The sequence below is a fragment of the Phacochoerus africanus genome, chromosome 12 (assembly GCF_016906955.1).
Source record: "Phacochoerus africanus isolate WHEZ1 chromosome 12, ROS_Pafr_v1, whole genome shotgun sequence".
Lineage (NCBI taxonomy): Eukaryota > Metazoa > Chordata > Mammalia > Artiodactyla > Suidae > Phacochoerus > Phacochoerus africanus.
Window position 1 is genome coordinate 54,108,104 of NC_062555.1, and position 23,756 is coordinate 54,131,859.

The 23,756-nt window shown below is 41.9% G+C and overlaps 1 protein-coding gene and 1 pseudogene across 4 annotated transcripts in view; one reads left to right on the forward strand and one right to left on the reverse strand.

Moving 5' to 3' along the window:
- Nucleotides 1-7,252, reverse strand: part of LOC125112613 (ankyrin repeat domain-containing protein 26-like) — a 96,256-nt gene extending 89,004 nt beyond the window's left edge. For all 4 annotated transcript variants that reach the window (XM_047754928.1, XM_047754929.1, XM_047754927.1 and 1 more), the window contains exons 1-3: nt 6,842-7,252; nt 729-843; nt 317-490 (exon numbers count right to left, since the gene is read on the reverse strand). In XM_047754928.1, coding sequence (XP_047610884.1) covers nt 317-490; nt 729-843; nt 6,842-7,071 — 519 coding nt within the window. In that variant the 5' untranslated portion in view covers nt 7,072-7,252. The remainder of the gene's footprint in view (nt 1-316; nt 491-728; nt 844-6,841) is intronic.
- Nucleotides 7,253-14,647: 7,395 nt separating this feature from the next.
- On the forward strand, nt 14,648-19,392 carry LOC125112479 (glutathione S-transferase LANCL1-like; annotated as a pseudogene).
- Nucleotides 19,393-23,756: the final 4,364 nt, after the last annotated feature.

The following is a 23,756-nucleotide window of genomic DNA, read 5'->3' on the forward strand; positions in this document are numbered from 1 at the left end:
TTTCCACTGAGCCACAATGGAAAATCCCTGAAATGCAGATTTCTGCATGAGTCTCCTAAATGTTAAATGCTGACCCAATGTGTGGAGGCCGAGCCTTCCCTAAGCGGAATTTTTTCCTTCTTGGGTAAAGGGTAGCTGGGGGACAAAGCTTTGCCCTTTCCTTGAGCACCACCTTTCTCTAGCCTCCTGACATGGTTTCTATGGTAACAGGGTCTAATGGGTACTATTCAGTATACATATTATTGTACATAAAACACTTGTAACTAAAAAACAGCAACAACATGAACATAACGAAATGAAGTTAGTTGAGCCATACCTTGTTTCTTGCTTCAATATCGGCATTGTATGAAAGCAGCTTTGCTGCGATGGAGATATTCTGACCAAAGGCAGCATAGTGGAGGGCAGTGTTGCCACTGACGTCCGCAAGATTTGGGTCGGCACCATGTTCCAGCAGGATACTTGCACATTCTTCCTCCTGGCACTGGACCGCCTGTCAGTATCATGCCAAGAAACAGAAGATAAATTCTAAGAATTCAAATAAAAATCATTATTTACAGCTATAATGGAAAAAAATAAAAATCACTATAAAAAAAAAATTCTAAGACTGCAAAGGAAACACTCCACAAGTTCACCAATTCCTTAGAGTTAAATGAGACAAACTCATTTTTACTCAAAGTCACAAAACCAAATCCATCTCCCAGTGATAATAAAGGTTAGCCACTACATACCTTTATCAGCGCTGTCCTGTTCTCACTGTCACAGAGGTTAAGCTGGCATTTCCTCTCTACCAGGAGAGTTACCACTGCTGGATGGCCATTGGCACAGGCCAAATGGAGAGCAGTCCTACGAAAGTGAGAGGACTTTTTAGGAAACTGTAGTGTCCTGTTTCAATATATACAATGACTCGTGTAATTTTAAATATTTAGTAACATGCTCCTTCCATCCCTTTAAGACAAATATTTGGTTTCCTTCTAGAGAAAGAACAATAATTCTTAGCTCTTATTACTCAACACATTAATGAGAGAACAACCTATGTAAAGAATAAGAACGTGACCCTGAGATTCACCTCATCTTTGGTTTGATTTCTACTTTAACTCTGTCATGTTAAGCTGTCACTTAACCTTTCTGTGCTCCATTTCCTCATCCACAAAATGTGCATAAAGCGGTAGTTACTGCAAAGGACACCACTGCGATGTTTAAAGAAGAAGCTCTGCAAAGTGTTTAGAGCAGATCCTTGCACAAATAACAGCGTATTAATATAAAATTATTACTATTACTACTATTTTGCAAAGACAATATTTCAATTAAGCAAAAGGATATTATATTTTCTTTGCAGGTGTGTTTTAAGGACTAGAGAAAACACTGTACTTCAATAATTCTAACATGCTCCTTTTCTCACATTTTAACATCTCTGACATTGGAATGCAGTTTATAACTCACAATGTCTTACAGCTATAATTAATTGGTAGGATTATTTTTTATTGTTTCTCATTTTTCCTGTTGGGCTAATTATCCTACTATCTTTCGCCTCAGGTATCTTTTTTTTTTTAATTTTTTTGTCTTTTTTTAGGGCAGTACTGGCGACATATGTAGGTTCCCAGGCTAGGGGTCAAATCGGAGCTGGAGCCACTAGCCTACGCCACAGCCACAGCCACAGCAACGCCAGATCCAAGCCGCGTCTGTGACCTACACCACAGCTCACGGCAACAATGGATCCCTGATCCACTGAGCGAGACCAGGGATCAAGTCCTCATAGATGCTAGTTAGATTTGTTTCTGCTGAGCCACGACAGGAACTTCTCTATTTTTTTTTTAATTGAAGTACAGTTAATATAAAATATTATGTAATATTATATAAGTTACAGCTGTAAGATATGATAGTAATTCACAGTTTTAATGGTTATACTCCATTTATAGTTATTATGAAATACTGGCTATATTCCTCATGTTGTACAACATATCTTTGTAGCTTATTTTATTTAATTTATTTAATTTATTGTCTTTTGTCATTTTAGGGCTGCACCCAAGGCATATGGAGGTAAATTTTAGTTTTTAAAAGTATTATGGGGGAGTTCCCATCATGGTGCAGCAGAAACAAATCCAACTAGGAACCATGAGGTTGCAGGTTCGATCCCAGGCCTCCCTCAGTGGGTTAAGGATCCAGCATTGCCATGAGCTGTGGTGTAGGTTGCAGACACGGCTCGGATCTGGTGTTGCTGTGGCATAGGCTGGAGGCTATAGCTCCAATTAGATCCCTAGCCTGAGCACCTCCATACGCCAAGGGTGTGGCCCTAAGAAAAAGACAAAAAGACAAAAAATAAAAAATAATAAAAATAAAAACATTATGGGTGAAATTGTAATCAACTGTACATTGATTTAAAAAAAATAAAACAAAACATCATGGGAAAAAAGAACTAAAATAACAAAAGAATTTTTTGAAAAAACTACTTCCTTGCATGCTCACACCATGCACAAAAATAAACTCAAAATAGCTTAAAGACTTAAACATAAATAAGACACCATACATAAATCTCCTAGAAGAGAACAGAGGCAAAACATTCTCTGACATCAACCGTACAAATGTTTTCTTAGATCAGTCTCCCAAGGCAACAGAAATAAAAACAAAAATAAACCAATGGGACCTAACTAGTCAAACTCACAAGTTTTGCACAGCAAAGGAAACAATAAAAAAGACAAAAAAACAACCTACAAGTGAGAGAAAATCATTTCAAATGATGCAACCGACAAGGGCTTAAACCTCTAAAATATATAAACAACTTATACAAATCAACAGCAAAAAACCAACAACCCAATCGAAAAATGGGCAGAAGACCTGAACAGACATTTCTCTCAAGAAGATATACAGATGGCCAAGAGGCACATGAAAAAATTCTCAACATCACTGATTATTAGAGAAATGCAAATCAAAACTACAATGAGGAGTTCCCGTCGTGGCGAAGTGGTTAGCGAATCCGACTAGGAACCGTGAGGTTGCGGGTTCGGTCCCTGCCCTTGCTCAGTGGGTTAACCATCCGGCGTTGCCGTGAGCTGTGGTGTAGGTTGCAGACGCGGCTCAGATCCTGCGTTGCTGTGGCTCTGGTGTAGGCCGGTGGCTGCAGCTCCGATTAGTCCCCTAGCCTGGGAACCTCCATATGCCGCGGGAGCGGCCCAAGAAATAGCTAAAAAGACAAAAAAGAAAAAAAAGAAAAAGAAGGGAAGAAAAGCTTCAATTCATATTAAATCTTAACACTTCAATTTTAAATTTCTCATCATGCTCACAGGAGGCACTATGAAGTTATTAAGAATGAAAGGGTTCTGAGAGCTAGATGAAGAGGCCTGAGCAGAACAGGTCTGCTACATAACACGTATTCAAGTCATATTTGAGTAATAAATGTATTCAAAGAATGGATAGAGTTGGAGAGTTCAGTATTTCTTCTTTTTTTTTTTTTCTTTTTTCTTTTTAGGGCCACACCCACAGCATATGGACATTCACAAGCTAGGGGTTGAATCTGAGCTGCAGCTGCCAGTCTACAGCACAGCCACAACCGATGGCTCCAATGCCAGATCAGAGCCCCATTTGTGACCTACAACCACAGCTCACAACCCACCACAGCTCATGGCAATGCCAGATCCTTAACACACTGAGCAAGGCCAGGGATTAAACCTGAGTCCTCATCGATACAGTCGGGTTTATTTCCACTGAGCCACAACAGGAACTCTAGAAATTATTTTTATCTGTGCAAGATTCATTTTCCTGCTCTTTCCCAGGATCATTTGTTTAATAATAAACTGTTACTAGAATTTTTGTACATTTTCTTTTTTTTATTTTCTTAGCGGCCTTTGTGTGTGTGTGTGTATGTGCTCGCGCCCGTGTCTTTTTAGGCCCGTACCCGCAGCATGTGGAGGTTCCCAGGCTACGGGTCCAATAGGAGCTGTAGCTGCCGGCCTACACCACAGCCACAGCAAAACTGGATCCAAGCCAGGTCTGCAACCTACACCACAGCTCCTGTCAATGCCAGGTCCTTAACCCACTGAGCAAGGCCAGGGATCGAACCTGCATCCTCATGGATGCTAGTCAGATTCGTTTCCCCTGAGCCACAAAGGGAACTCCAATTTTTTTTCTCAATGATTTACCAAAGTACATCTCTGCAAGTCAATATACAGCTATTACTTAAGCCACCTTCCATGGTCACACGTTACTCCATACCAGATGCACTGTAGTGTACTTACAAAATCCTTTATGTGACTTCTTAATACATTGCTATTTTAAGCAGTGTTGAGAAAAGCAAACTGCATGTTATTTAACTCTACTTTATCTCTAATTATCTCTAATGATTCATCTCTAACTAGTATAAATAGAATTGATGTGTAATTTTTGTAATGTGGTACTTATTATCAAATTGCATACTTGAAAAGTCAAAAATGGAGTTCTCTTGTGGCACAGCAGGTTAAGGTTGCAGTGCTGTCACTGCAGTGGCTTGGGTCACTGCTGTGACAACAAATTTGATTCCTGGCCCTGAAACTTCCACATGTCTTAGGTGCGACCAGAAAAAAGAAAAAGCAAAAGTGACTTAAACTTTAAGTAGCAGTATAAGTACCAAAGTTCTTTATCTTCACACACTTTGGTATGTGAAAATACTATTTCATTCCACTTTTTTTTTTTTGGTCTTTTTGTCTTAGGGCTGCACCTGCGGCATAGGGAGGTTCCCAGGCCAAGGGTCCAATCAGAGCTACTGCTGCCGGCCTACATCACAGCCACAGCAACTCGGGATCCAAGCCAAATCTGCGGCCTACACCACAGCTCGCTGCAACGCCGGATCCTCAACCCACTGAAAGGGGCCAGGGATCAAACCCAAGACCTCATGGATGCTAGTCAGGTTCACTAACCGCTGAGCCACGATGGGAACTCCTCATTCCACTTTTAACTTAAATTCCTTTTCTTACTATATCCAAGGGTCAGTTATAGATATGCATAAAAGCACTTTGCCCAATTTCAAATTAGAGATTTTTTTCCCTTGTTGATTTCAGAGATTTCTCTGTAAAATGAGCAAGGCCAGGGATTGAACCTGAGTCTTCATGGATACCAGTCAGATTTGTTACTGCTAAGCCAAAACGGGAACTCCATGTTAATCTTATTTTCTGATCTACAGAGTGTTTTAAATTTTTTTCATTGTTAAATCAACCTCCAGAATTCTTGTTTTTGAAGACATTCTTAGGAAGCTCTTTGTCAGTATTAAAAAAAGTACAAATAGGAATTTGTGTTTTCATCTGATACTGCTCTCACTTTGCATACTTAATTTTTTTTGTCTGCTCACACAGTATGTGAAAGTTCCAGGGCCAGGGACTGAACCCGGGCCACAACAGCAACCTGAGCCACAGCAGTGACAATGCCAGATTTCCTTAAATCTCTGTACAACCCGGGAATCCCTATAACTTGAGGGGCTTTTTTTTTTTTTTTTTTTTCTCCTTTGGTCAAATCCTGAAGCATGCAGAGGTTCCTGGGCCAGGGATTAAAATTTTTAATCTATACTCCATCTGAGAGTTTGGCTGGGTTTTTGTTTTTTTTGTTTGGGTTTTGTTTTTTTTTTTGTCTTTTGTCTTTTTAAGGGCTGTACCCACAGCACATGGAGGCTCTCAGGTTAGGGGTATAATCAGAGCTGTAGCCACTGGCCTACACCACAGCTTCAGCAACGCCAGATCCAAGCTGAGTCTGTGACCTACACCTAAGCTCACGGCAACGCTAGATCCTTAACCCATTAAGCAAGCCCAGGGATGGACCCCACAATCTCATGGATACTAGTCTGTTTCATTAACCATCAAGCCATGATGGGAACTCCTGAAAGTTATTTTTGTGAGATAAAAATCTAGCTACTTTTCTCTAAAAAGCAAGTTATTTCTCCACCATTTATTATCTTTTCCTTCTTACATGAAATGTCATCAGTATCAAGCTCTAAAGTCTTATATATATTTAGGTGTTTGGGCATTATCTATTCTGTTCCATTCATTTATCTGCTTTTCAGTTGTTGGCAAATAATTTGTGGAAATTTACAGCACATTTTAACATCTAGAAGGGCAAATCTTTGTCTACTATATAAAATTTTTTATTTCATCACAACAATTATACACAGCCTGTGTAACTCAAAAATTTTAAAAACCATGATATGGTTATTTGGTTTACACACAAGTGATAAATATGGGAAGATCATACATTTTAAGAAAATGAGTCTTCCTACTAAAAAACACAGACCACTTCCCAGTTCAAAGCTGTCTTCTAATGTTCTTCAATAAAGAACATATATACACAGGCAAACACTGACATAAAATGGATATTGGATTTTATCCCAAGGATTTTCAGCCCAGGAGTTCCTACTATGGCACAGTGGGTTGCCCCAGCTGTAGTGAAGTCTGAGCTGCAGCTGAGATTCAATCCCTGGCTCTGACCGCGGTACTTCCATATGCCACTGATGCAAACCTCCCCCCCCAAAAAAGTGTTTTTAGCCCAGAAGTTTGTCTATTATGGGAATTATTTTTCTCATTATGCACTTTTCTGTAATATATAACGATATAAACTCATGTACATTAAAAATAAGATGCTGTTTGTGTTGAATTGCCTTTCTATAATTACTGGAATTCACTTAAATCACTTTTAAACCGTGAGTAAAGTGCTCTGGAAGGGGAATTATGAGCGGTTTCTGAAACCAGCTAAAGCTTTTGCTTTTGCTGCCTGTAAAGGCCGCTGAGCGGTGGACCCCACGTAGCTTGTCCAAGGATCTTCAGAGGGAAAACTGACAGGAAGAGTTCCTCCCAGGCCCGCCCCGCCTCCTCCAGCCGGCCCCGCTTACCTGTTCATCTTGTCTCTGTCGTTCAAACCATTTTTTCTGAGCAACAGAATCTGCTGCACCCTGGCTACGTTGCCAACACTGGCTGCTTTGTGGATCTTCCCCAGATCCTTGTCTCGGATGTGGTACCCGGGCTGCGAGTTGCTTCTATTTCTGCCCTCCCTCCCCGGACTGGTGGAGGAGCCCAAAGGGGACTCGCCCTTCTTACTCCCAAAGCCAAAAATTTTCTTCATCTTAGAGCATACGGGCTTCAGACACACCTCACCTCCCCCTCGGCTTTTCGCCACGTCCTGAGAGCTACGTCCTGGCCATAGAACGCTATAGATAAGCCGCCCGAGTCTCGCCACAACATGCCAGCCGCAAAGATCCGCGGTTAAGAATCTTTGAGCTCAGAAGAAACGTATCCAAGCAATACCGCTGATCACAGTGCGCATGCGCGCATCAGAAGCTGACGTTACTGCGCATGTGCAAGCAGGCGTGGAGGCCGAGAGTGCCCAACGCGCATGTGCAAGGCCGGGGCACTTCAAATCTCTGCGATTGCTTGTGGGCAGTAAAACGTAACTTTTGAATGTTGGTGGGAGGTGGCCGAGCATTTCCGGATATCTGAAAAAGTTAGATTCGTCCACGAGAAAAGCGTCTTTGCAAGCGATTGGGGCTAGAGCGACGTGGAGCTTCAAGTTATTGAAAGCCTTCTTCCTTTGAGAGCTCCACTAAAACAAAGGCTCAGTCTCTTATCCCTCAGTTCATTCCTTTCCACATCCCTCTGGACCCCGGCGGGTCTCCATGGAATTTAGCAGATGCAACAACAGAAGGCTGTTTTCATGGTTTCAGAGATTGTGGCAATAGTTCTCATCAAGTGCAAACTTATAAGAAATCTATCTATGTTCTCCACATGAAATGAAAACACATTTCTGGGAGTTCCCATCTTGGTTCAGCGGAAACGAATCTAACATCCATGAGGACGCAGGTTCGATCGCCGGCCTCGCTCAGTGGGTTAAGGATCCAGCGTTGCTGTGAGCTGTGGTGCAGGCTGGCGGCTACAGTTCCAATTCGACTCCTAGCCTGGGAACCTCCATATGCTGCGGGTGAGCCCTTAAAAAGACAAAAAAAAAATAATAATAATAAAAAGGTATACACTTGTCACAAACAATACATCTTTTCTCACCTAGTTTAAAATACCACTTTATCTTTTTTTTTTTTTTTTCTTGGCCATGCTGGAAACATGTGGAAGCTCCCAGGCCAGGAATATTAAGCAGCCACAGCAGTGACAATGCCAGATCCTTAACTGCTAGACCATCAGGGAACTCCTGATATTTCCTGATACAGTCTGGAAAGAGTCAAACACACTGCCACACTGTATGTAGCTAAGAACCACATACACACCAGGACTCCAAGTAGGTTGTGGAAATGTGGTTGACGCTACTATTTTTATGGGGTTTTTTTTGGAGGGGGTTGTCTTTTTAGTGATGCACCTTCAGCATATGGAAGTTCCCAGGCTATGGGTCAAATCAGAGCTGCAGCTGCCAGCCTACACCACAGCCACAGCAATGCCAGATCCAAGCCTCATCTGCGACCTACACCACAGCTTATGACAACGCCAGAACTTTAACCCACTGATCGAGGTCAGGGATTGTCCTCATGTATACCAGTCAGGTTCGTTACCACTAAGCCACAATGGGATCTCCCGATTCTAGTGTTTTTGTATGGACCAGAGATACTCAAGCAGTATACTTTAGGACAACCCTAAATTTATGTATTTCCTTGGTCAAATGCTATCCAGATCCCCAAGCAATTGAAACCCAAGATTTCTGTGAACAGACGCCCACTGGAAGTTGTTGCTTGGAACGCCTATGCCTATCTGACTCAGGTAATGCCCTGGTGGTTTCCTGCACACTCATTTTATAGGTATGCTAATGGAATTAATATTAGAGCAGGAGTTCCCGTCATAGCTCAGCGGTTAACAAACCTGACTAGTATCCATGAGGATGCGGGTTCGATCCCTGCCCTTGCTCAGTGGGTTAAGGATCTGGCATTGTCGTGAGCTGTGGTGTAGGTCTCAGATGCGGCTTGGATCCTGAATTGCTGTGGCTGTGGTGTAGGCCAGCAGCTACAGCTCCGGTTAGACCCCTAGCCTGGGAACCTCCATATGCTGTGAGGGCAGCCCTGAAAAGACAAAATAATAATAATAATAATAATAATAATAATAATAATAATAATATGAGTAATAATGGTTTTATGATGAAAAACAACTGTTATGGATGCCTTAACAAATCCAAGTGGGTCCAATGTAATCACAAGTGTCCTTCAACTGAAGAGAGGGATGCAGAACAGTCAGAATGACGTGAGACTCAGCACATCATTACTGCCTTTGAAAATGTATCAAGCCACAGCCAAGGAACACAGGTGGCCTCTAGAAGCTGGAAAACACAAGAAGGCGGATCCTCCTCTAGAACCTCCAGAAAGAAACCTTGCCAACATCTTGATTTTAGCTGAGAATCATTTCAGACCTCTGGTCTTCAAAACTGTACAATAAATATATGTGATTTTAAGGCATGAAATTTGTGGTAGCATGTTAAGTAGCCATAGCAAACTACAGTGGGAGGGAGCTAGGAAGAATGAAGAACTGCAGTACAGGTCCTACCCCTCCAAGGACTGGAGGTGGAAAGAAACAAAGAGGATTGGGTAGAAAGACTCTAAAACCACAGCACAACTCTAACATTTCCAGTCACATCAAGGGGGAGTCCTGGAAGCAATCATCCAATAAAGAAATCCTTCCAGGAATGGGGGAGTTCCCATTGTGGCTCAGCGAAAACAAATCTGACTAGCATCCATGAGGACACAGGTTCTATCCCTGGCCTTGCCCAGTGGATTAAGGACCCAGCGTTGCCCTGAGCTATGGTGTAGGTCAAAGACCAACTCAGATCCCGAGTTGCTGTGGCTATGGTATAGGCTGGCAGCTGTAGCTCCAATTCAACCCTTAGCCTGGGAACTTCCATATGCCAAGAGTGTGGCCCTAGAAAAGAAAAAAGAAAAAGAAAAAATAAATCCTTCCAGGAATGGGTGCATTTTGTACCTGTTGTATTAATCGACGGCTACGAGCAGCCAAGCAGCCATGGGAAGCATGGGCATAGGACAGACAGAGAAGTGGATCCAGAAGGACAGCAGCTGAGGCTGTCAGTCTGCTTTGTGTCCCAAGTAGGTTCTTCAGTTGCCCAGGGCTGGGGAATTCGTGGGACACAGGGAGGGATGTCTGTGCTAAAACCAAGATGGTCCTGGGGAAAGTGGCATGGTTAGTTAGCTGATTCCGAACTAGGGAAACCTGATCTGAGCATTTTCATGCCTCAAATACCCCTCCTTTCTGGGCCTCCTCTCAGGATACTTTCTGCGTAAACTGGCAGTTCACACCTGGCAGTTTTCACCTTCTTCCTACCTTTACCACCTAGCCAGAGCAGACACAATCTGTGACTCTGAGATTGCTCAGGTAGCCTGGGGCATCTGTAACTTTTCTTTGTAACTTTCCAACACTGAAACTTAGTTAGGAATGCAAGTTAAGGAGTTCCCGTCGTGGCTCAGCGGAAGCGAATCCAATTAGGAACCATGAGGTTGCGGGTTCGATCCCTGGCCTCGCTCAGTGGGTTAAGGATTGGGCATTGCCGTGACCTGTGGTGTAGGTTGCAGACGTGGCTCGGATCCCGTGTTGCTGTGGCTGCCGCGTAGGCCGGCAGCTACAGCTCCGATTAGACCCCTAGCCTGGGAACCTCCTTATGCCGCAGGTACAGCCCTAAAAAGCCAAAAGGCCAAAAAAAAAAAAATGAATGCAAGTTAAAATTTCAGCTGTGTCCCTCCATACTCCTCTCCCACAGAATCCAGACTAACCACTGTGGCTCAGACCCCCACCCCCCAGAATTGTGATCGGATCGAGCATCATTTGGCAACATACACCTGCTTTAGCCCTTCCCACAAGGGGCTTTGCTTCCCACGAGGAAAAGGCAAATGTTGGCACTGAGCTTGTTTTCTCATCACTACAGTCAGTCGCCAATGCTCTTCCATCTTCAGGAAAACTGGATGGGCATCTCTGTTTCGTAAAGTCGTAAGCTGTTTACCTTTGCTCCAAACATAGGACCTCTTAGTTTTATAGGGAGTTGGTGCCAAGAGAGTTGTTATGGCCACTTCATTTATGACCAAACTTTTTTCACTGGAAACAAATTAATGGCTCAGTCTCCAACCTGGAACCCACGTAGGTTCCAAGAGGGGAATGAGGTAGGCAAAAGCTTAGCATCACTCCTCAGAACCATGTATATGGGGGACCCAATGTTGGGAGAATGAGGCATGACCTACATACTCTGATTACTAGGGTCTAACTTGTTTCATATTTATTTTCTTATTTATATTTTCAAGCTTTTCCACAAATATATGTTGTTTCTGCATAGACTTCTAGTGATTTATTTCTAGTTAAAATAATAAAATAGCTTGATATTGTGTTTAAAGAAAATTAAGATAATTTCTTTCTATTAGATTATAAAATAATAAATACAAAAATATAAGCATTAAATACTAGCTTACAGAAGAATGTGAATATTATTGGAAAACAATATTGAGTTGAGAACTTTTTTTTTGTCTTTTTTTTTGTTGTTGTTGTTGCTATTTCTTGGGCCGCTCCCGAGGCATATGGAGGTTCCCAGGCTAGGGGTTGAATTGGAGCTGTAGCCACCAGCCTACGCCAGAGCCACAGCAACGCGGGATCCGAGCCGCGTCTGCAACCTAACCACAACTCACAGCAACGCCGGATCGTTAACCCACTGAGCAAGGGCAGGGACCGAACCCGCAACCTCATGGTTCCTAGTCGGATTCATTAACCACTGCGCCACAGCGGGAACTCCAGAACTTATTAACTTAACAGAAACTACATAACATACACAATTTAATGAGAATGACATGGATTATTAATAAATGGGTTTTGGGGGGGTTATTTTATTATTATTACTTTTTTTTTCGTCTTTTGTCTTTTTAGGGCTGCACCCACAGCATTTAGAGGTTCCCAGGCTAGGGGTCTAATCAGAGCTGTAGCTGCCGGACTATGCTCCAGCAATGCCAGATCAGAGGCGCATCTGCAACCTACACCACAGCTCATGGCCAAGCCAGATCCTTAACCCACTGAGCAAGGCCAGAGACTGAACACGCAACCTCAGGGTTCCTAGTCGGATTCGTTTCTGCCGCGCCACAATGGGGAACCCCTTAACAATGTTTTGAGAAAAATCAATTAGTGATAAGTTCAACCTATACACCAAAATAAACTCCAGATTAAAGGGTTTTTTTTTTTTGTATTTGTTATTGGGATTAAAGATGTTTTGTCTTTTATTTTCCTCCCTCAGCCAGGGATCAAATCTGCACCACAGCAGGGACCCGAGCCACTGCAATGACAATGCCAGATCCCCAATCCACTGAGCCAAAAGGCAACTGCGTTTTGAGTTTTTTCTTTTTTTTCTTTTTTTTTTTCCCTACGACTACACCTGCGACATATGGAGGCTCTAGGGCTAGGGGCTGAATCAGAGGTGCTGGCCTACACCACAGCCACAGCAACGTGGGATCCCAGCCACATTTGCAACCTATGCCACAGTTTGTGGCAACTCAGGACCCTTAACCCAGTGAGTGAGGCCAAGGATCAAACATGCGCCCTCATGGATACTAGCAGGGTTCTCAACCTGCTGAGCCACAATGGTAACTCATTATTTGTCTTTCTAATGAAACTATTAAATATTTTAAAAGAAAATATGGATGAGTGCTATTATTTATAAGTGCTAGATTTTTCAAACAAAAACAATGGAAGTTATAAAAGAAAACATAAATACATTTGGCCACATTAAGTTTGTAACCAATAAACTTGGTATAAATGAAAATACAGAAAAGATATTTATAGGCATAATTAATAAAACATTCTTACTTTCTATACAATCAAGGAACCAGTTTTTTTAATGGTCAAAGGATAAAATCAGCTCAGAAATTAACCCAGGGTACAATCTTACTTGATAGGGATAGTAGTTCAGCTTTATCATCTTGCCTTAAGATAACATTTTCTCTTCAGTTCTGTGACAATTTAATCCACTGGAATCCTGATATTCTCATTACCTTCAAGGCCAACAAATTTACCAATAATGTGGATGGTTTCATGCTCATGGTATTGGTGCATAGGAAAGAGGAGATAGTTTGAAAGTCTTGGTAAAAATTTATTTTGCCATATTATACTGCTATAATTTATGTTAACCCACTTAAAGAAACAAATCAGCATTATTCATTTAAAGAAATAGTTCCCCAAAAGTTAACCACAAATTCAAAATAATACCACGGCATCACAAATAATTTACAAAATATAATGATAACAATATAATCAGTTCTAACAGTGACCAACAGCTTTGGCAGATAAATGAAATGTGTGATTTAGGGTCGTGAGAAGCACAGTAACAGCTCACTTTAAGAAAAGGTGTATTTTATAAAACCTAACTAATAGAGACGTTCTTCTTACCTTCTATGTGTTCCTCTAACACCTTTTTTTTTCTAATTTTACATGAGAGGACTTGAAGAGGTTTTATGACAGTCGGAAAGAAGGATGAATTTAAGAATCTTAAAACTGGAGTTCCCGCTGCGGCACAACAGGACCAGCAGTGTCTGGGGAGCACTGGGACGCAGGTTTGATCCCTGGGCTGGTATAGTGGTTAAGGATTCAGCATTGCCACAGCTATGGCTTAGGTTGCAGCTGCAACTTGGATATGATCCCTGGCCCTGGGAACTCCATATGTCGAGGGGTGCCCCCCCCAAAAAAAGAATCTTAAAATCTAACAAGGATGAGTGAAAGCGTCACTTCTGTTATTGTCCAGAAGCTGCAGGGCTCATTTCTGGCATCATGGTGTAAAGGGCCTTTCCAAATCCTTATGCAGATTATAACAAACCCCTGGCCGAAGGCTACCTTTTTTTTTTTTTTGTCTTTTTGCCTTTTTCTATGTCCGCTCCCGAAGTATATGGAGGTTCCCAGGCTGGGGGTCGAATCGGAGCTGTAGCCTCCGGCCTACGCCAGAGCCACAGCAACGCGGGATCCGAGCTGCGTCTGCAACCTACACCACAGCGCTCGGCAATGCCGGATCGTTAACCCACTGAGCAAGGCCAGGAATCGAACCCGCAACCTCATGGTTCCTAGTCGGATTCGTTAACCACTGAGCCACGACAGGAACTCCCGAAGGCTACTTTGATTTTGCTGGGAGGCTGACTCCTGGGTTCTTACAATGCTTGAACAGTAAGATTCAAGAGCTTCTTCAGCAAATGGAGAGAGGCCTAAAGTCAGCAGACTCTCGGGATGACACTAGATTGGCACGTATTACTGGGCTTTACTCACACCTCTCTGATGTGTTTGGGACCCTGCCTCCCTGCAGATGGCACATGGCTCTGTAAAGCAAAGTCTGAACTGTTTGACCAAGCGTTCCATCACTTTACTTTGTGGGGCTTCAGGCTCCCTGGCAGTGGCTGCTGTGGAGCATAACAAGATGAACTGGAGTTCCCGTCGTGGCGCAGTGGTTAACGAATCCGACTAGGAACCATGAGGTTGCGGGTTCAGTCCCTGACCTTGCTCAGTGGGTTAACAATCTGGCGTTTCGGTGAACTGTGGTGTAGGTTGCAGACTCGGCTCGGATCCCGCTTTGCTGTGGCTCTGGCGTAGGCCGGCGGCTACAACTCTGATTCGACCCCTAGCCTGGGAACCTCCATATGCCGCGGGAGCGGCCCAAGAAATAGCAAAAAGACAAAAAAAAAAAAAAAACCAAGATGAACTGTGAGAAGCAAGCAGAAGACTGTATCACCCGACTAATTCACGTAAATAAGATTGATCCCCGTGCACCAAATGAAATGCTATATGGATGAATGGGCTACATCTATGCTCTTCTCATTGTGAGTAAGAACTTTGGAATGGAAAAGATTCCTCGAAGCCATATTCAGCAGATTTGTGAAACAGTCTTAACCTCCGGAGAAAACCTAGCTAGAAAGAGAAACTTCACAGAAAAGACTCCACCAATGTGTGAGTAGTACCAAGAATATTATGTGGGAGCTGCTCATGGCCTGGCAGGAATTTATTACTACCTGATATAGTCTAGCCTTCAAGGGAGCCATGCAAAGTTACAAACTTTGGTCAAGCCTAGTGTAGATTACGTCTGACAGCTGAAATTCCCTTCAGGCAATTACCCTCCTTGTGTGGACGACCCCAGATCTGCTAGTCCATTGGTGCCATGGTTCCTCAGGGGTAATCTACATGCTCATTCAGGCCTATCAGGTGTTCAGAGAAGAACGGTATCTCAATGATGCCTACCAGTCTGTCCATGTGACCTGGCAGTATGTGTGGCTGAGGAATGGGTACGGGCTGTGCCACAGCACCTCGGGGAATGCCTATGCCTTCCTGACCCTGTTCAACCTCATACAGGACATGAACGACCTGTACAGGGCCTTTGAGTTTGCTGAGTGGTGTCTAGATTATGGAGAACATGGATGCAGAACATCGGATGCTCCCTTCTCCCTTTTTGAAGGAATGGCCAGGACAATATATTTCCTGGCTGACCAGCTAGTACCCACAAAAGCTAAGTTCCCTGCATTTGAACTGTGTAAGGAAAGTCTGCCCCCTGCAGCTCACCACATGAGGCTTTCTGTATATCAAACCAAGATTAAAGCAACAATAGAGTCAAATTGTGTACTTGATTTAGTTGATTTTTTTCAGAATATGTCTTTAATTCAGTTCCCGTTTATTATTTAATTTTAAAATACCCAAGGAAATCTTTTTTTTTTTTTTTTTTGGTCTTTTGTCTCTTTAGGGCCACACCTGTGGCAAATGGAGGTTCCCAGGCTAGGGGCTGAATCAGAGCTGTAGCAGCTGGCTTAGGACACAGCCACAGCAACACCAGATCTGAGCCGCATCTGCGACCTACACCACAGCTCATGGCAACGTTGGAGCCTTAACCCACTAAGCGAGGCCAGGGATCAAACAGGCATCCTCATGAATACAACTCGTTTGTTAATCACTGAGCCATGACAGGAACTCCTTTAGTATTTTTTTTTTCCAAGAAAACTAAAAACATATTTATAAACATGACACTCTTGGGAGTTCCCGCCATGGCTCAGTGGTTACTGAATCTGACCAGTATCCACGAGGACGCAGGTTCAACCCCTGGCCTCACTCAGTGGGTTAAGGATCCAGCATTGCCGTGAGCTGTGGCGTAGGTTGCAGATGCAGCTCCAATCCTGCATTGCTGTGGCTGTGGTGTGGGCCGACAGCTACACCTCCCATTGGACCCCTCCTAGCCTGGGAACCTCCGTATGCCACAGGTATGGCTCCAGAAAAGCCAAAAACAAAACAAAACGTGACATTCTTAGGCAAAATTCATAGCAACATTATTCGTTTAAGGCAAAAAAAATAGAACAATCCAAATGTCTATCAATTGGTAAATGGATAAACAAAATATATCCATACAAGCAAATGCCTTTAGTATTTTTTTATGACAGTCCTAGGACATTGCTTTTCTCTAGGTGGTTGATTATGAAAGGGGACAAAAATATAACTGTATGCTTCCAGGTCAAAAATTTCAAGAGTTGCCAACTGAGTTAGGAACCTAATACCATTTTTTCAAATTCTCAATGCTTATTTAAACTAGAGATAAACATACTTTCAAATTCACCCCCTTTTGTTAGCAGAGAACCCCAGCTCTATAACCCAACATCTTTATCAAAAACTTTTGAAATTTGACGGTTATTGTGAAAATTCTAATTTGAAGGTTAGTTCAAGATAACTAACAAGGAGTTCCCATCGTGGGCGCAGTGGAAACGAATCCGACTAGCATCCATTAGGTTGCGTGTTTGATCCCTCACCTTGTTCAAAAAAAAAAAAAAAACACTTCCCGAGGTTGCTTTCCAGAAAACTTGATAGTGTCTCTTATCTACATGCAAGGCCTAAGTAGTAAAACCTTAAAACATTGTCAAGCAGTATTCATTTCTCTTGTCATGTGTTTCTGTGAACATTTTGATCAATTAATTACATCAATCCCATTGGGCTTTGGGCCTATCAAGGAGTCAGTCTTTAATTCTTAGAGTCATCCCTTTTCATCTCTGATGTCAGTTCCATTTAAACGACATCACCCTGGAGTTCCCGTCGTGGCGCAGTGGTTAACGAATCCCACTAGGAACCATGAGGTTGAGGGTTCTATCCCTGGCCTTGCTCAGTGGGTTAAGGATCCGGCGTTGCCGTGAGCTGTGGTGTAGGTTGCAGATGTGGCTTGGATCCCTCGTTGCTGTGGCTGTGGTTTCGGCCGGCGGCTACAGCTCTGATTCGACCCCCTAGCCTGGGAACCTCCATATGAAGCGGATGAGGCCCTAGAAAAGACAAAAAAAAAAAAAAAAGGCTAAATGACATCAAAAGCCTTCATGGTGGGGAGTTATAGGTAAAAGTGGACATTTTCTCTCTTGTTACTACTTTCCTGTACAACTGAATTGAGAGATATGCTTTCCTCCTATGTCCTCAGGTTAATGTGTCTGATCTTATGATACCCTGCTTTGTCTTAGCTGAGTTCGAAATACAAAATATGAAGAGAGAGCATTTATTAATCTACTTCGTCTACATGAACTCGTCTGTAGTCTTTATTATTCATACTGAATTCTGATTCCACTTATGCTTCCCCTAAACAGATCAGAGCACCCTATTTCTATATTATTAAGCTGTAAAAGAACTGTTTTTCTCCTACAAGTAAAAATACAGTGTTTGGGATATTCAGGGATCCCATACCAATGTTCTATAGCCATTTATTGGAAAAGGCTGAGAAAGTGTTTCTATGTTCTATAAAGGATTTGACTTACTGGTTCTCAATAAGATTTTATTAGGACTACAAAAAAAAAAAATCTAGCAAGGACGAAAAAGTATGACAGAAAGCAAACAAAAAGTAGAACCAGGGCCCACGTAAGTACTTGCCCACCTGTTTAACCCAAACAGGGGGAAAAAAAAATCACATTAAATTTTGCTTTTTTTTTGTCTTTTTGTCTTTTGTTGTTGTTGTTGCTATTTCTTGGGCCGCTCCCGCGGCATATGGAGGTTCCCAGGCTAGGGGTTGAATCGGAGCTGTAGCCACCGGCCTACGCCAGAGCCACAGCAATGCGAGATCCGAGCCGCGTCTGCAACCTACACCAACAGCTCACGGCAACGCCGGATCATTAACCCACTGAGCAAGGGCAGGGACCGAACCCGCAACCTCATGGTTCCTAGTCGGATTCGTTAACCACTGCGCCACGACGGGAACTCCAAATTTTGCTAACTTTTGAAGTAGGTTTTCTTTGTACTATAACAATACAAATCATTATCTATTGCCAAAGTTAAAAACAAAAAAATGAGGAGTTCCTGTTGTGGCTCTGTGGAAATGAATCTGACTAGTATCCATGAGAACACAGGTTTGATCCCTGGCCTTGCTCAGTGGGTTCAAGTATCTGGCATTGCCGTGAGCTGTGGTGTAGGTTGCAGATGAGGCTCGGATCTGGTGCACCTGTGGCTGTGGCATACGCTGGCAGCTACAGCTCCAATTAGACCCCTAGCCTGGGAACCTCCATATGCCATGGGTTCAGCCCCCAAAATACCAAAATAAATAAATAAATACACACATACATACATAAGAACTCTTTGGCCTAGCAGAGTTAATAATAACCACATGCCATCCACCTGGCAGGTGCCATGCTCCCTCCACTCAGAACAGGCTTTGCATTGCTTGATTCACAAATTTCTTGTGATGGTGACAGTTGATTTTAATTTTTTTTTTAGATAGTGATGAAATAATCAGAGTTTCTCTTTTGTTCTTCCTGGAAATCCTTTTGCAACCATCTTCTCCGATCCTCTGTATTTTGTCTCTTCTTCCTGTCTTCTTCCACATAGGGGTTGAATCAGAGTTGCAGCTGCAAGCCTACGCCACAGTCACAGCCATGCTGGATCTGAACCAGGTCTGCGACCTACACCACAGCTCACAGCAACGCTGGATCCTTAACCCACTGAGTGAGGCCAGGGATCGAACCTTCGTCCTCATAGATGCTAGTCAGATTCATTTCCACTGAGCCACTCTTCCATAGGCAATTATTTTAAAGCTGACTCTTTCACAGCTGTTCTCATTTGCATCTCCCTTGACCTCAACGAATGAAACCCATTCTGCTGGGCTTTCTTCTCGGGTCTTATGGACTCCAGAGTTCCACTTCTTCATATTATCCTCTTATGAGGCTTGTTCACACCTCTAAGTGGCCCTTTTGTACCGAATCCAAAATGGACCCCCCCACACTTTCTTCTTTCAGGCTTGACCAACATTGGGTCCTTCATAAGCTCTGAGGCCGCTTCCGTCAAGGCAAATGCCAAGTGTGCAGAACGGTCTCAACAAACTAACAATTCCTCTCCTGTCCTGAGCCAAAGAACCTTACCAGGGCTCTCAGATTCCAGGCTCCCTGGTTATAAGTTAAATATCTGCTCCCAGAACTGCAGGAGATTCATGTTAAACACTCCAAACTAGATTTTATGACCTCTCTTCCTCTCACCCTCCCTCTTTGGCAGCTGTATAGTTCCTTCCTCCCTTTTTTTTTAAATGAAATATATTCTCAAATTCCTAACAGATTAGCCACCCATTATATTCCCATATGAAGCATCGGTACAAATTAAGTTTCTGTTTTAATAGGGGGAGGAGTATCATATTTTGCCTAAAAGAATGGGGATTCATATGACAGAATGGGGGCAGGGGAGAATTTGCATAGAAATAAATTCCTCAGTTCAAAGGTATAAACTCTCCAAATTTTATGTCCATGACTGGCTATTGTATTTTCAATCCAAAGATCAAGTATACATTCCAACATACTTTATTAAAATATTACATACTTACATTAAGAAATATGCTTATAACTTGCCAGGTTGTAATAACTCAGTATTTACTTTAGAATGAATATGAACAAATACAAAGAATATTTAAAAATAAAATATGTATCAATTACCAAAAGTAATAATTTTAATAGATATAGGTTACTTGTAAAACTCTGGCATTTTGGTAGCTTTGAATGGACAGCTTTGAACAGTTCTAAGTCCTCTTGAAGTCCATTCTTATGAAATTGATTTGGTTGGAATGTGATTCAAAATAAGTTGGGGAAATTCACTTTCAGCATGATGAGGTAAGGAGGTTGACAAATCATCTCCGTTTTAAAAAGGCAGCTATAAATTGGGATAAACTGTTTAACAACCATTCCAGCACTGGGAAATGAACCAAAGATTTACACCAAGCTAAGAACTGCTTATTCATGAAAGCCACTGTGCTTCAGCAAAGAATGGTGTGAGTCTGTGGTATTCCTGCGCTGCTATATCCCCCATCCATGCTGGGTCCACAGGTGCAGCAGCTCAACCAAGGCGATGGCAGATACGTGGAAATAGGCTTGTTGCCACTGACAGAAAGGACTCATTGAACCTGATGCACTGTAAGTTAAAGTGGTGAGCTCAGTGGTAGGCTGAGGCTGCAGCGCTGCTTGGGGCAAAAAACAGGGTACCCAGGTGTTTCAAAGGAAGTTCTGGGAGGCAAGAGAGCTGTCTGGGTTTGATATGCACTCGATGTATTTTAGATTTATTGGCAAGCAAAGTGAAAACTGAAGTTAGTTCAAGCCACCCACATATCCACGGTTGCCAAAGCCTACACATATGTACAAGAAGCAAAAAAGCCTATTAGAAAGCAAAGAGCAGAGCAGACTTGAAAATGACCTGAACTTGTCAGCCCACAAGCTCCGTCAGCAGAGTGGAGGCCCAAGTGATGGGGTTTGAACACAACCTCGGCCCAATCTTTGGCAAAATGCTAAGCTGTGCAATCACAGCAGCAACCCTTAGGAAGCGAGATTTAACATTTAAAAAATGAGCAGAGACATCAGTGGCTGCATACTGCAGTGAAAACAGACTTCACAAATTTACTGCTGCCAAGTTACTAACCAAAAACCAAAATGAAAACAACCCTCTGGGGGAAAATTGCTACATTATCTGAAATTCAAAAAGATTACAAAGCAAAAAAAGAAGAAAGTGTACCCTTACTGAGGAAGAAAAGCATTCAATAGAAACCAAGCATCTCCAGATGCTGGAGTTGGCAAAGACCTGAAAGCAGCTACTATGAACATGTTCAAAGAACTAGCAGAAGTCGTTTTTAAAGAATTAATAGAAGCTATGATGAAAATGATGTAATACATAAAGAATCTCAATAAAGAGATACAAAGTATATGAAAGAACTAAATGGGAACTTGGAGCTGAAAAATACAGTATCTGAAATGAAAAATTCAGGTGAAAGAGGAATCAGTGAACCTGAAAAAGAATCAACAGAAAGTAGTCCATCTGAATGGGGGGGGGGGGAAGCAATGAAGAAAATAAACAAAGCCTCTGGGACCAGATCAGCTTCAAGTATACCAACACATGTTAAAGGAGAAGCCTAGAAGGAAGAGACAGAAGGGGCAAATAGATATATTTGAAAAAATAATTGCCAAAGGGGATTTATCTTGTGGTGCAGTGGGTTAAGGATCTGGCATTGTCACTGCAGTGGCTTTGGTTGCTGCTGTGGCTTGGGTTCGATCCCTGGCCTGGGAACATGCGAATGCCATAGATGGGGCAAAAAAAAAAAAAAAGGAATAAACACTTAACCATGTATTCTATTTCAGCAAAATACTCTAAGAGTCCCTGCTGTAGTGCAATAGGATCCTCGGTGTCTCTGCAGCATCACGACACAGGTTCAATCCCTGGCCTGGCACAGTGGGCTCAATGACCCATCATTGCTGCAGCTTCGGCGTAGGTCGCAACTGTGACTCAGATCTGATCCCTGGCTCAGGGAACTCCTTATGCCATAGGGCAGCCAAAATAAAAAAAGGAAAAAAAAAAATTCTAAAAATAGCAAAGGCAAAATTAAGACATGCCCAGCTAAAGACTGAGGATTTAAGATTATATAAAGCAGTAGTTACAGTACTGTATTGTTGAGTTGCTGTAATACATATAGATGTAATGTAACAACAAAAGCACAAAGGAAAAAAAAAGGAGATACACTGGAACAAAGTTACTAAGCTGTGCCAGAATGAAATCTGTATCATTTGGAAGTAGCCAGTGATTAAGAGAGAGATAAGATGCAGTTTCATTCCTAGAGCAACTGCTAAGACATAAAAGAGGAGGAAGAGATGTGAGAAAAATCAAGAAACAAATAGCAAAATGGCAGATGTAAAAGCAACTATATAAATACTAAATATGAAGGAACTAAACACGCTACTCAAATATGAGAGATTGTCAGACTGATTTAAGAAAAAAGAAAGATCCATGTAATAAAGGGCTTGTCTTCAGACGGTATGATCTCTTATAACTCATGAGACAACAACCCAAAACGGGGAGAGGGGGTGTGAATGGACAGTTCTTCAAAGGAGATATAAAAACGACCAAGAGCCTATCAGAGGATGTTCAAAGTCACTAGCCCTAAGGAAACGTAAATTAAATCCACAATGAGATCCTAATACGTTCCCACCAGAATGGCTTTATCAAAAAGACAAGATTATAAGAAGCAATGTACAAAATATGGAGAAAATGGAACCTTCCATACATTGGTACCTGGAACATAAAAATTAAATAGCTACTTTCAAAACAGTTCACCAGGTTCTTAAAAAGCTAAATAGAAACTCACCACATCACCCAGCAATTTCTAGAAGTCTACCCAAGAAAAATGAAAACATGTGTCCACACAAAGACATATTTACACATATACATCTATATACAGAGAGAGGAGGGGAGGGAGGGAGAAGAGAAAGGGAGAAAGGAAGGTGGGGTGAAAAAAATGGGGCAAATGAAAATAATTAGTGAATATGAATCAAGGGTATACAGGAGTTCCTTGCATTATTCTGGTAGCGTTTCTCTAGGTTTGAAAGTACATCAAAATTTTAAATTGTCCAAAAAAAGAGGCAGAATGTCATGAAGCAATCTCTGTCTATAACTACACGAAGACCATATACAGCTTAAAAGTTACTAGAAAACTGTAGGTAATTTTAATAAAATCACTTCAAGAATATAATTTGGTTGGAAAACCAATACATTGTGCTCTAAAATAATTTTTCTACTGAGTTAGTCATCTATAAATCCTATAACAACACATTCATATTCACAGAACCTGGATGAAAAATAAACATACCTTTCCATTTCTAACACAGGGTAATTCAAAAGTTCACTCTGAGGGGACTGCGTTTTTGGTTTTATTTTGTTTTCAATGTCATGTACAATTACACAGTTTTTCAGAAGTTTAGCTGTGTTACTTGTTTATTTAACAAAATAACTGTTGCTCTGAAATAAACCTCATTTTCAGAGTGATAGTAACATTTAAAAAAAAAAGAGCATGAAAATGCAAGCTGCATTTTTAAAAGGTTACAATCAACTTAAATTCTGATTGTGTCTGTAGATTCACAATTCTCTACTCTTAGATTTTTAAAAAACATTGTAGGGAGTTCCCTTGTGGCACAGCAGGTTAAGTATCCAGCCTTGTCACCACTATGGTGCAGGTTCCATCCCCGGCCCAGGAACTTCCACATAATGTGGGCATGGACCAAAAAAAAAAAAAATACGGCCAATCTAAAACATAATCAAGTGCATCTTAATGATTAAGCTTCTACTGATGTAGGTAGAAATGACTTAGCAATAGCCAAATAGTATCATTTCTTTATCAAAGATAAATGGTACTCTCTAGAAATAAAGACAATCCTTGAAGAATTTTACTTTGCTAAGTAAAAATACTTTCCAAGAGCTAAAGGCACAATTTCTATTCACATCTAGTGCTGTAACCAACCATAAAATCATTACTTATTTTCAAATTAATAACTAATTGACATTTCTCAAACAAGC